This window comes from Mirounga angustirostris, unplaced genomic scaffold, assembly GCF_029215605.1.
Source record: "Mirounga angustirostris isolate CCGP_5_RB_7025 unplaced genomic scaffold, mMirAng1.0.hap1 SCAF_9, whole genome shotgun sequence".
NCBI lineage: Eukaryota > Metazoa > Chordata > Mammalia > Carnivora > Phocidae > Mirounga > Mirounga angustirostris.
This window is the reverse complement of record NW_026991717.1, coordinates 18812047-18825935: the sequence shown is the minus strand read 5'-3', so window position 1 is coordinate 18825935 and position 13889 is coordinate 18812047. Positions and strand designations below refer to the sequence as shown.

Sequence of the window (13889 nt, the reverse complement as noted above, 5' to 3'; positions counted from 1 at the left end):
TTCCTGACTTGTTAATTTTAGCCATTCTGACTGGTGTGAGGTGATATCTCATTGAGGTTTTGATTTGGATTTCCCTGATGCCGAGCGATGTTGAGCACTTTTTCATGTGTCTGTTGGCCATTTGGATGTCTTCTTTGGAAAAATGTCTGTTCATGTGTTCTGCCCATTTCTTGATTGGATTTTTTGTTCTTTGGGTGTTGAGTTTAATAAGTTCTTTATAAATTTTGGATATTAGCCCTTTATCTGATATGTCATTTGCAAATATCTTCTCCCATTCTGTTGGTTGTCTTTTGGTTTTGTTGACTGTTTCCTTTGCTGTGCAAAAGCTTTTTATCTTGATGAAGTCCCAATAGTTCATTTTTGCCCTTGCTTCCCTTGCCTTTGGCGATGTTTCTAGGAAGAAGTTGCTGTGGCTGAGGTCGAAGAGGTTGCTGCCTGTGTTCTCCTTTAGGATTTTGATGGACTCCTGTCTCACATTGAGGCCTTTTAACCATTAGGAGTCTATTTTTGTGTGTGGTGTGAGGAAATGGTCCAGTTTCAGTCTTCTGCATGTGGCTGTCCAATTTTCCCAACACCATTTGTTGAAGAGACTGTCTTTTTTTCCATTGGACATTCTTTCCTGCTTTGTCAAAGATTAGTTGACCATAGAATTGAGGGTCCATTTCTGGGCTCTCTATTCTGTTCCATTGATCTATGTGTCTGTTTTTGTGCCAGTACCATACTGTCTTGATGATGACAGCTTTGTAATAGAGCTGGAAGTCCGGAATTGTGATGCTGCCAGCTTTGCTTTTCTTTTTCAGCATTCCTCTGGCAATTCGGGGTCTTTTCTGGTTCCATACAAATTTTAGGATTATTTGTTCCATTTCTTTGAAAAAAGTGGATGGTACTTTGATGGGGATTGCATTGAATGTGTAGATTGCTCTAGGTAGCATTGACATCTTCACAATATTTGTTCTTCCAATCCATGAGCATGGAACGTTTTTCCATTTCTTTGTGTCTTCCTCAATGTGTTTCATGAGTATTTTATAGTTTTCTGAGTACAGATCCTTTGCCTCTTTGGTTAAATTTATTCCTAGGTATCTTATGGTTTTGGGTGCAATTGTAAATGGGATCGACTCCTTAATTTCTCTTTCTTCTGTCTTGTTCTTGGTGTATAGGAATGCCACTGATTTCTGTGCATTGATTTTATATCCTGCCATGTTACTGAATTCCTGTATGAGTTGTAGCAGTTTTGGGGTGGAGTCTTTTGGGTTTTCCACATAAAGTATCATATCATCTGCAAAGAGTGAGTTTGACTTCTTCCTTGCCGATTTGGATGCCTTTGATTTCTTTTTGTTGTCTGATTGCTGTGGCTAGGACTTCCAATACTATGTTGAATAGCAGTGGTGATAGTGGACATCCCTGCCGTGTTCCCGACCTTAGGGGGAAAGCTCTCAGTTTTTCCCCATTGAGAATGATATTCGCTGTAGGTTTTTCATAGATGGCTTTTATGATATTGAGGTATGTACCCTCTATGCCTGTACTCTGAAGAGTTTTGATCAAGAAAGGATGCTGTACTTTGTCAAATGCTTTTTCTGCATCTATTGAGAGGATCATATGATTCTTGTTCTTTCTTTTGTTAATGTATTGTATCACCTTGATTGATTTGCGGATGTTGAACCAACTTTGCAGCCCAAGGATAAATCCCACTTGGTCGTGGTGAATAATCCTTTTAATGTACTGTTGGATCCTATTGGCTAGTGTTTTGGTGAGAATTTTTGCATCCATGTTCATCACGGATATTGGTCTGTAATTCTCCTTTTTAATGGGGTCTTTGGTTTGGAGATCAAGGTAATGGTGGCCTCATAAAATGAGTTTGGAAGTTTTCCTTCCATCTATTTTTTGGAACAGTTTCAGAAGCATAAGTATTAATTCTTCTTGAAATGTTTGGTAGAATTCATCTGGCAAGCCACCTGGCCCTGGGCTTTTGTTTGTTGGGAGATTTTTGATGACTGCTTCAATTTCCTTAGTGGTTATAGGTCTGTTCAGGTTTTCTATTTCTTCCTGGTTCAGTTTTGGTAGTTGATACATCTCTAGGAATGCATCCATTTCTTTCAGGTTATCTAATTTGCTGGCATAGAGTTGCTCATAATATGTTCTTAGAATTGTTTGTATTTCTTTGGTTTTGGCTGTGATCTCTCCTCTTTCATTCATGATTTTGTTGATTTGGGTCATTTCTCTTTTCTTTTTTATAAGTCTGGCCAGGGGTTTATCAATCTTGTTAATTCTTTCAAAGAACCAGCTCCTAGTTTTGTTGATCTGTTCTACTGTTCTTTTGGTTTCTATTTCATTGATTTTTGCTCTGATCTTTATGATTTCTCTTCTCCTGCTGGGTTTAGGCCTTTATTTGCTGTTCTTTCTCCAGCTCACTTAGGCGTAGGGTTAGGTTGTATATTTGAGACCTTTCTTGTTTCTTGAGAAAGGCTTGTATTGCTATATACTTGCCGCTTAGGACTGCCTTTGCTGCATCCCAAAGATTTTGAACAGTTGTGTTTTCATTTTCATTGGTTTCCAAGAGTTTTTTAAATTCTTCTTTAATTTCCTGGTTGACCCATTCATTCTTTAGTAGATTGCTCTTTAGCCTCCATGTATTTGAGTTCTTTCCGACTTTCCTCTTGTGATTGAGTTCTGGCACCCGACCCCGGGTGGAGTCTCCAAACCCAGCAGATCCCTGCGGTCCACTCCCGCGCGGCTCCTCCCGGGGGAGGAAGGTGAATCTCCCCGGATCTGCTGCTTGTTGGGTCCCTGCTGGAGGAACAGGGGCCCGACTGTGCTGCGGATCACGGTTTATGGCAACCCTGAGCTAAGAGCCCGCGCCTGGGCTCTGCCTCTGCATCCGGCTTCCCTGATCCGTTACCTGGGAGCTCTGCCACACTCAGGCACCCCCGGTCTTTCTGTGACCCCAAGGGTCCTGAGACCACACTGTCCCGGAGGGTTCCACCCCCCGCTTAGCCACCGGAGTGACGTCCCTGAGCGGAGCAGACTTCTAAAAGTTCCAATTTTGTGCTCCGCGGCTCTATCACTTGCCAGAAGCGGCCGACGGAGGCCCCTCCCCCACAGTCTCTCCTCCCGAATATCGCCTCGGATTCACTTCTCCACACGTCCTACCTTCCAGAAAGTGGTCGCTTTTCTGATGAGAGAGTTGTTGCTCTTCTTTTCTTCGATCTCCTGTTGAGTTTGTAGGTGTTCAGAATGGTTTGATCCCTATCCAGCTGAATTCCTGAGAGGAGACGAAATCCAGGTCTCCTACTCCTCTGCCATCTTGCTCCGCCCCTCTACTATAACCTTTTGTAACTTGAATTTTGTACCTTGGGCACATACTGCCTAGCAAAACTCTAATTATTTTAAAGTTGTCCCTGCTCTTTTAAAACTCCATATGATAACCTATTCATGTAAAATGGTATATGTATTTTTATATGCATTAATAGATGCTGAAAAGGCTAGTCTCCAAAATTTTGGCTTTTTAGGGATAATTTCTGTAATGCAACATGGTACGGGTTCATCTTGCTTTGCTTTTTTTTCCCCCTTCTGTGGTTTGAATTATCATGTACTATTTTTATAATAAAAATAAGGCTCGTTTTACCGTGAGAAAATGAGGAAATAAACCAACCTCACACAAATAGGTATTTCCATAATCTCTACATAGCTGGGCTCAGAAAGCTCTCCTTTTTAATGCTCCCCTGCTGACTCTGAGGATCACATTTAGGAACCACAGGGGAAGGATTCACAATCTAATTTGGGATCATCATCTAAATTGCTGAAGCAAACACATATAACCCTTGTCTAAAACCCAAATGAAAATCAAAACAAAATGATTACCAGCCTGCATTTCAAAATCTCACCATAGTGCTTGGCTCATTTATTGACCCAGTTAACCAGGCGGTAGCCAGTGGCTGACCTCCTGTCCGGCAGCCTCGGTCATACCCTCCCTGAATCTTCATTATCCCCCCACTGTCTGGGCACATGTGGGGTCAGAGGATGGGCAGAGGAAGGCCTCTGAGGACCTCCTGTATTAGTTGGAAATACTCAAGGAGATAGACAAAGCATGCACTGGGAGAGTTGCAGAAATGCCCAGAGATCAGTGGAAGCAGGCAATGACGCACTGTGTGTTAAGAAGTGGTTTTGCCACTGGGCACGGAGCTTAGCTTCTGCCATCATTCCATGGATTTGGGGCTCAGAGTACAGCAAAGCCCAAAGGAACCTCCCGCAGATGGAGTGGTCAGGGGCACGCTGCCCTTGTGCTCCAGGGAGGGGCTGTCCCACAGGATTCCAGGCTGTCTCAGTCTGTAAGGGCCTCTGTCACCAAGTGCCACAACCTGAGTGGCATAAACAATGGACCATTCGTGTCCCATGGCTCTGGAAGCTACAAGTCCAAGATCAAGGTGTGGGCAGGGTTGCTTCCTTCAGAATGCTGGAAGGAAGAATCTGCTTCATGCCTCTCCCCTAGCCTCTGGTGGCTTCGCTTGTAGATGCATCACCCTGATCTCTGCTTTCTGCTTCCAAGGAGTTGTGTGTGTGTGTGTGTCTGCATCCGAATTCCCCCTTTATAAGATAAAGTGCCCACCCTACTCCAGTGGGATCTCATCGTAGCGAATCACATCTGCAAAGGCCCAATTTCCAAATCAGGTCACATTGTGAGGTAGTGGGAATTAGGACTTCAACCTAAGAATGGGGGTGGGTGGGGGAGACACAATTCAACTCTCGACACACAGGAGTGGTGCTCCCTGGAATTTGGGCAGCCTGGAGGTTCTGGCCATAGAAGAACGCTCCTTGTTAGTTGATTTTTTAGAGCCGGGCCAGCAGCAGGCTCTGAAATCACCATGGGAGTGGGTTGGGGGGTGGGGGGGGGGGATTTTGGTAGGGAGTTTTGTGTGGGCCTCTGCTGGGGGTGGAGGCATGCTTCACCTTTCTGTTCTCTGACACCACAGGTTATATTGAAGCTGCTATCATTCCGGCGGGAGCTCGGAGGATTCGCGTGGTGGAGGATAAACCTGCCCACAGTTTTCTAGGTAAAACAAAAAGAATCTGACTCATGATTTATGTTCTGAGATTTGGATGATCAGGCTGATTATGTGGTCCAGCATCATTCTCCCAGGCCGTGGGTTTTATACTTGTATCCGAGGTATAACGATAGAAGTAATCACAGTGCACCATATGATCCTGTCCGATTTGGCTGAAGTGTAGCCACCCCGCAAGGTGGATGGGGAAAGGGGGGGGATCAGTAGGAAGGAAGCGAGGAATTGGGGTAGCGAAAGTCCCCCATAGTTACCCCAGGAGAACCCAGAGCAGCTTTAGCCTGCACAGCATGGACACATTGCCCAGCCGTTGATGGCTCTGGGGATGATTTCTTAGCTGGAAAAAACGAGTAATAGTCCTAGATCTAATGGGAGCACAAAAGAACACTGGTTTTCACTAAGTGCTGTGTACCCCAAATTCCTAGTGGCCAACTCTATTGACCAGGCACAAATGCCTGTGTCTTTCTATGGAAGGATGGGGTTCCATTCCAGATTGGTCTTCATTGCCTTCAACAGAACCATACTTTAAGCCCTAAGAATTATTCACTTGAACCCCTTCTTAGCCACCGAAGTCTCTCTGAGTGTATCCTAAGCATAATGGCCAGTCTCTCCACTGGCCCTTGCAAAGGTCTGCCTGGTACGTGGGTTGAGCCCTAAATGTTCTGTATGCTGCTATGGGGACGAGCAGGGTGCCTAACGATTGCCTCTACTCATAGTTCACTGGGTTGGGACATGCTGTGACCCGTGTCCTCCCACCAGCCCTCCTCCTATGTTCTATCTTGGGTTAGATTTCAAATTGGAGGTGGCTGATCTCCTACCCAGGTACCCTTCTTCTGGGCTTCCTCCTATTATAATCTCCTCAGTCTGTATGGCAAGGTTCTGTTTGAGATTGACAAGAATATATAGGACATGATCTCTCTCTCTCTCTCTCTCTCAATCTCTGGCTTCAAACTTAAGAATTAAGTAGTTTTGGCTGAAATGAAGTTATTCACAAAATGCTTTCATTTCACCTTTTATCACTGATTTTTAAAAAAAATTACATCTTTGTCCACATTCCTGCCTTCATAGATATGGAAGGATCTAAGTCTTTCTTTGAAATGGTCCCTGCTTGAGAAACTCAAAGTCTAGGGCACCTGGGTGGCTCAGTCGGTTAAGCATCTGCCTTCAGCTCAGGTCATGATCTCTGGGTCCTGGGATCAGACCCCGGGTCAGGATCCCTGCTCACCAGAGGGTCTGCTTCTCCCTCTCCCTCAGTCTCTCCCCCTGCTCGTGCTTGTTCTCTCTCTCTCTCCCAAATAAATAAATAAAATCTTTGAAAAAAAGAAAGAAACTCAAAGTCTGATTAGACAGACATAAAACAAACCTGTAGAAGGCAAGTTTACAATGAAGACCACCATCCTATAAGAACCGTTTGCAGACACCGAGCTAATCCTCACACACGCGCTTTGGGGAGAGGCAGGAGTGGGGCCGGGAGTTCTTGTTCCTGAGTGCCCACACCAGCCCCCTGGGGTCCCTACTGTGTCCCAAGCAGCCCTGTCCCCTCCTCTGCAGCTTTCTCTCCTGCTGTCCACCCCGCCTCCTTGAGGCCACTGTGTCTCCTGCTACCAGGGTAGGACCTTACCATCCCTTAGGTTGACACCCACATGGCTCTCATCAGCCTCTGTGGCTTTGCTACCCAACCCCCAGCATGGACGCTGTCCCAGTCTAGCCTGGCACCCTTGTCTGCAGTTGCCCCAGCTATCATTGCAGATAGAACGATGCTTATACATGCTTTCTAAAGTAGCCTTGTGGTACTGGTGCTCTTCGCAGCTTCTGCAGAGAGGTGGCCTTTTTTACTAAATTCCCAAAGAGCCCACCCCCTCTCTGCCCAACTGAGGAAACTGGGTCAACCTCACCAGCATTTGCTTTGGAAGCCCAGTCACCCAGTGTCACCCCCAAAAGTTACCCTTTCCGACTGGATACATCAGCCCTCACCTACCTGGGAGGGACATTTCTGCTCCCTGGGGGGCACCGGGCCTTGGTGGGTGGCAGACGTTGCCTTTGACGTGATCTCACTATCCCAGGAGCTGGCACCGTTCCAAGGTCAACTGCTTGGTTCTTCCATCAGAGCGCCAGCAGGTGCCCCAGCAAGCGAGTCCCTTGGCTTCCGGTCCGGGCTTCCCAGACTTCCCAGCACCATTCCTGCCCCTGACCCAGCCCCAGGTGGCCCTTGAAATTCGGAACGTTATCTGTACTTTCCTGTGGCAAGATAAGGACAGAAGGATATCAGAATCCTTTAGATTGCCCAGCTTTTTTTTTTTTATTATTCTTATGTTAATCCCCATACATTACATCATTAGTTTTAGATGAAGTGTTCCATGATTCATTGTTTGTGCACAACACCCAGTGCTCCATGCAGAATGTGCCCTCCTCAATACCCACCACCAGGCTAACCCATCCTCCCACCCCCCTCCCCTCTAGAACCCTCAGTTTGTTTTTCAGAGTCTATCGTCTCTCATGCTTCGTCTACCCCTCCGATTTCCCCCGCTTCATTCTTCCCCTCCCGCTACCTTCTTCTTCTTCTTTTTTTTTCTTAACATATATTGCATTATTTGTTTCAGAGGTACAGATCTGAGATTCAACAGTCTTGCATAATTCACAGCGCTTACCAGAGCACACACCCTCCCCAGTGTCCATCACCCAGTCACCCCATCCCTCCCACCCCACCCCCACTCCAACAACACTCAGTTTGTTTCCTGCGATTAAGACTTCTTCATATCAGTGAGATCATATGATACATGTCTTTCTCTGTTTGACTTATTTCACTGAACATGATACCCTCCAGTTCCATCCACATCATTGCAAGTGGCAAGATCTCATTCCTTTTGATGGCTGCATAATATTCCATTGTATATATATACCACATCTTCTTTATCCATTCATCTGTCGATGGACATCTTTAGATTGCCCAGCTTCTAATTCCTATAGTAAAAATGAACTTCTCCCTGGAACCCGTGTTAGGGCCACGTAACTAGTGAGTGTTGCCCGTGGGGGGCTGGCTCTCCCGTTGGTTCCTTTTGGCTCCTGTGGTCTGCATGAACATCAACCTTTGTGGCTCCCAGGCATTGAGCCCTACCTTGCTTTGCAGACCTGACTCCTCACCACCCCCAAAACCACTGCAAAGTATTGCTTTGCCTATTTCACTGAGGGCGAGACGGAGGCTCCAGGGGTTCATTCAGGAGCTTATCCAGATGCCTTGTATCATTGGGGTCTGCGGCCATTCACGAGCCTCCTGGAATTGCCCTGATATCAGCAGAGGGGGATGTCTTTTCACTGGAGAACAGGTGTTGCATGTGCCCATTGCTTTTACTTCTTTGTGTGGACTTCAAGGAGGCAAATCTCCATCCCAAGGAGATGGGTTCGGTGTAACTTCCCCCAAAGCGCTGGACCTCCAAGGGAGCTTGGAGCCAGCTTTGGTCTTCTTATCTTAGTCCTACGTTTTAGTCCCAGGAGCCCAGGACCTGGTGTGTGAATGAGGGCAAATCCGAAGGTGGTCCACACTCGTCATGTTTCTAAAGTTAGTTCAAACAAGCCTTGTTTCCACTCGGGGCTGTGGGTGCTTTGGAAGTCAACCCAGTGTAACCTTGAATTACTCCCTCACATTTGCTGGGAGCCCTTCCCGAAGAATTTCTCCCCACCTACCTTCAGCCCACGCTGCCTGGCTCTCAGCTCCAAACCACCTGGCCCAGGGAACGCCGCTGCAGTTTGCATCCGCAGCTCAGAACAGAGCTGGCAGCACCCGGAGTGGAAATAAAAGGAACTGACGGGATGCCAGGATTAGAAGTAGGTTGACTGTGGGTCAAGTCTTGCAGTGGAATCCAAGAGGGAGAAAGACAAAAAGAAGCCCAGCTTCTGCACAGCATCATGCAAGAGGAGAGCCTGCAGATGGGGTCGGACCTCTTCAGTCTGCCTCCAGCTGGCTGTAGGGAGGAGCTGCGCCCTCCCAGCAGGAATGTTCCCCCCCTACCCGGTCCCTCTGCTCCCCAGAATGGCTCAGGATCTTTTCTCACAGTGCCTGGATGTCCAGGGACGATGTATAGATGTCCACAGGGAGAAAGAGGGGCCCGGGAGGGAAATGGACATTGGCCACGTGACCTCACGTTCTGGGTCATTCCTTGATAGAATGGTTTTGTTCTGCCACAGGAGCAAAAGAGCAAGAGAGAGCTCGTGCCCATCCTCGTCCCTGCAGAAGTCTCTCTAGCTGCTAGAGGCCCCTAAAGGCTTCTAAGCCAAATACACAAAAGCCAGCACTATTCTATTTTGGACGGTGGCTTAAAACATCCAGCCTCTGACCCAGACAGAAGCAGCAAGCAAAAATTTCCTCCCCAGCAAATCAAAACTTCAGACAGCACAGATCAAATCAAGTCACTCAGGATTTCCCTTTGTTGGTCACTTTATTATTTGCCAGTCAAATCAAAGCATGTGTAATCCTTTCAATAGCCCCTGTTGAATTTCTGGGCCTAAAAATCCTAATTTCAAATGCAAACCAACCTCAACCTGCTTACAGACACAGGGGGCTTGCCTAGACCCTCCATGCCACAGGATTGAGAGGGACAGGAACTTGCAGGGCCTGAAACTTACTTAACTCTGGGGCCTTCTTTCAGAAAAAGAATGCAGCATTACATACAAGGCCTTGGAAAGGACTCTGGCAAGGGGCTGCCCCACCGGCTCTCGCAAACCCTGCTGAGGGAAGCTAGCCTTGCAGGGAGAATGATGCCGGTGAGCCAGGGGGTGATCTGTGTTCTCACCGTCTGGAGCTGACCTGGGCCCACAACATGGGCTTCTCATTGGACTCTACACCGAACCTATGTATTTGCTACTAATAATGATCTTGATGTTCCAAGAGATTCTCTGAGGCGGCTGTCCCGCCCTTCTGAAGGAATCTCAGATGCTAAATTCCCATCTTAACAGGAAGTCCCAGTGCCACCACTGGACCCCAGCACCTTGCAGATTTCTGACTCTTGCTGACTAGATTCCTCACCCAAAGTCAGTAGGTTTGAAGTGATTGCCGTGCTTCGTGGAATTGCTGAGTCCCTACGTTTCCCTCTGTGTTTTTCCTCCCGCCGCAAAATTCGTCAAGGATTGGCATCAAGATCAAACTGTCCCCAGGATGGGGTGCCCAGTGGCCGTTGTAAAGCCACGTTTGCGCCACCTGGCTGGCTCAGTTGGTAGAGCATGCAACTCTGGATCTCAGGGTTGTGAGCTCAAGCCCCAGGTTGGGTGTAGAGATTACTTAAAAGCCACGTTTGCAGTGACTGGAAGCTTGCAGCTGCCGTGGAGGTGAGTTTATTCTTTCTAGGGCCATGAGAGCCCCGCCCACACCCCCAAAGCTGTGATGGTGTGAGACTTCCCCGAGTCAGCAGCTCCAGGCCAGGCCTTGGAAAGCAAAGCCAGGTGCTTTGCGAACTCCTGGGGGCACCTCAGCAGTGGTGTATGGCCTGGAGGAGCTCTGCATTCACTGGGGTCACTCGGATGGTGGGAAATCTACTGTAAATCTAGGTTCTCGCTAGCAAGCTGGTTACCAGTGCTCCGTTGTCTGACGTGTTCTTCCCCCGTTTGGCCACTGACCTTGTTCTGGCCTAACTGGCCAGCCACCGCCTGCCACTCTCACATCCCCTCCCCCTCTTCTTTGACCAGTACCCGCTCATCCAAGCCACCCCAGACCCCCCCCTGCAGACCACCTCCTGCACTGTCTCCTCCACCTGCCCCTCTCAGCACTTCCCCCTACTGACAGGCACGACCCTGCTCTGGTGATCGGAGGCTGGCATACCCCAAGCCCCAGCTGGCTCTCCATCTGGCCCCTAGATCAGCCGCAGCGGGTGCCTCTGCCGGCAGAAGCGGGGCTCCCCAGGCTGGCCCCCACACCTCTACGCGCTGTTTCTGCAGATGGTTTTATAATCGCCTCCAGGTGCGCCCTCCTGGACATTTTCCAGTCCTTCCCAGTCTTGACCCCCCCCCAGATGTTTGACTTTTGGCATGGAGGCATAGTAGCTTTCCCTGTATAATTCACTAAGTCACTTTACAGCGCCTTACACAAAGGGCCGAGGAAATACACAAACAAGGCTCAGTAAGAAAGAGCCACCTCATCCTGGGCATTAGTGCCAGACGGGAGCAGAGGCTCAGGAGACAGTTTAAGGCCTCGATAGAGTAGGCCAGGTCTTCTAAATCTCAGGGTACAAAGCTTACACTGCTAAGGATCCTAGGGTGGTTTCTAGGAGTCCATACTAGTAATCTTCTTTCCCAAGCTGCCCTGCCCCTATCATGGTTAGTATTTAAAAAAACAAAAACAAACAAACAAAAACCCAACCTTCAAAAGACACATGTGAAAGCCAAATGCAGTTCTCAGTTGCTGAGCATCAGCTTCAGGCACTGCTGGATCCAGGGGCTTAAAATGATATCATGGGAAACTGTCCCTCTCGACCCTGGCACCACTGTCCTCTCTCAGTTGACTTTAATCTAGGGGCCTCTTCCCATGCACTGGTAATCCAGATTTACTTTGAGTCTCTGGGCAATCCTGTGGAAAGAAAGCCGCTTCTTCCCAAAGAGAACGGAAGTCTTAGAACTGACTCTCACTGTCCAGGGTTGGGTGATGGGCCCATACCTGGAACTGAGATGAATTTGGGGTCAGTTAGAGGAAGAACATACCCCCAAAGGAAACTCTGGGCTGTTGTTACTTGAAGAAAGAGAAAGAGATGCCAGGCAGCCAACACACTATTCACAACAGCCATAACATGAGAACAAGGTCAGGGCCCCAACTCTTAAACCCAAGGCCCCAGCCCAGGGCACTGAGTGGGAGAGTCAGCTGGTGCATGCGGGTGACCAGTGACAAGGAGAGCAGCCACCCCAGAGTGTGGGAAGTGGGTTTTAGGGGGTGGGCCAAGCATGGTGGTGGTCAGCATACAGCTCTAAAGAAACTCTGCCCATCTCTCTAACTCCAAGTTCTGGGTGGGGGAGGGGGTCTCAACATGCTCGAGGTCTCCCACCCCGATAACAAGAACAGTGAAACTTCTCTGCCCTTCTCCACCCTTTAGAGCCACTCTTCATCTCGCCTCCTTTTCCCAGCCAGACTTCTGGGGGGAAAAATTGCTTCCCCTCCCACTTGCTTCTCCACACAGAGCAGTGGCCTTAGGAAGAGTAATCATGGCCACCCCGGGTGAGGATCCACAGTCCATGCCTGCCAGGCACGCCCAGGCCACCTCTTCTCCCTGCTCTTCTTGCAGTCTCACCTCAAGGGCACCTCTGCTTTTCTTCCAGAAAGTCTTCCCCATCTGCCCCCGTCCCACACATACATATGCGGGCCCTGAACTCACCTCTGCCACAGAGCCTATGAAGCTGTGCTGTGTTTATCTGTTTTCTCACTTGTCTCCCTTCCAAATGTTGAGCTCGCTGAGGGCAGGAGTTGTGTCCTCATCATCCAGCTAGGAGGCCCTGACTGGTGGGGCGGGGGGAGGGAGAAGAAAGGGGGGAACATATCGGCTGCTCCCTGAGCTTCCCGGTCTGACTTGTTCTTCCTGAAACCATTCCTTGAGGACTCTGGCCCCTCACTGTGTCTGTCTGCCCCATCCCACCAGCCTGCACTGATTTCTGAAACCAAATTTATGTGTGCAAGAAACAATTTTCCAAACCTACAGAGAAGTAGAAAGAATAATCTGCGAGTTGCGTTATTTTTATAAGGGTATATAGAACATGAGACCCAGCAGCAGTTCAAGCCTGGAATGTGTTCTCTTGGAACAAATAGGACACTTGCATTTGTCATAAGACTCTAGATGGAGGCTATAACCTAAAGAATATGGGAATTTAAATTGCCAGAGTAGTGAGAGTGCTGAGCTTGGTGCGTTTAGGTTCAGGTTGTCCACTCTTCATAGCTGTGTGACATTAGGCAGATAACTTAACCTCTCTGTGCCCCCATTTCCTCATCTGTGAAAAGGGGAAGATAATGCTTTACCTTAGAGAGTTGTTGGGAAGAGTAAATGGGTAAAAGTACATATAGAGGCTAAATCCAAGAACATGCCCCTTGAAAGGTGGCTGGTAGGTTTTGGCTGAGGAAGGGACAAAGGAGCAGAGATTGTGAGTATCCTTACATTCTCACTTCCTTCTCATAGCCAGGAAATTTCAGTAGCAGGTAGAATTTCTTGAAGGGAAATGTTCAGTTCAAAGAGGTAGAGCCTTCCCTTTTCTAAGCCTTCCCTGGAGTCCTCTAACCCTCCACCACTCACTCTGCACAACCATCCTGGATATGAAATCCTGACGAGAAGTCGCTCTACTGGAAAACAACCCTTCCTGCTTCTTTCCTAGTTTCTCTTGGCAGTTCCTAGAAGCAAGGATTCGTGGGCGCCTGGGTGGCTCAGCTGGTTAAGCGACTGCCTTCGGCTCAGGTCATGATCCTGGAGTCCCTGGATCGAGTCCCGCATCGGGCTCCCTGCTTGGTGGGGAGTCTGCTTCTTCCTCTGACCCTCCCCCTTCTCGTGTGCTCTCTCTCATTCTCTCTCTCTCAAACAAATAAATAAAATCTTAAAAAAAAAAAAAAAAGAAGCAAGGAGTTGTGAGCATGCATCTCCTCCATGTGCCCCAGGACGGCCTGGCAGGGCGGGAACAAGCACTGGGACCAAAATGTCCTAGAGACAGCCCAGCTGCTGGTGGCCTGACCAGGTCCAACCAGGTCCTGACCCAGCCTTGGGGCTCATGGATTCAAGGCTAACAGAAACCCCTTTTTGGTTTCAACTCTCATTATCCACAATCGGTACGAAATGCGGGTGTTTTATTTCTGGCCTCTGGGAGCCAAGAGGAAGGAATGGG

The 13889-nt window shown here is 48.3% G+C and overlaps 1 protein-coding gene across 2 annotated transcripts in view; it reads left to right on the top strand.

Moving 5' to 3' along the window:
• Window positions 1–13889, top strand: part of ADAMTS17 (ADAM metallopeptidase with thrombospondin type 1 motif 17) — a 343861-nt gene that overhangs the window by 250904 nt on the left and 79068 nt on the right. For both annotated transcript variants that reach the window (XM_064569986.1, XM_064569985.1), the window contains exon 16: window positions 4968–5048. In XM_064569986.1, coding sequence (XP_064426056.1) covers window positions 4968–5048 — 81 coding nt within the window. The remainder of the gene's footprint in view (window positions 1–4967; window positions 5049–13889) is intronic.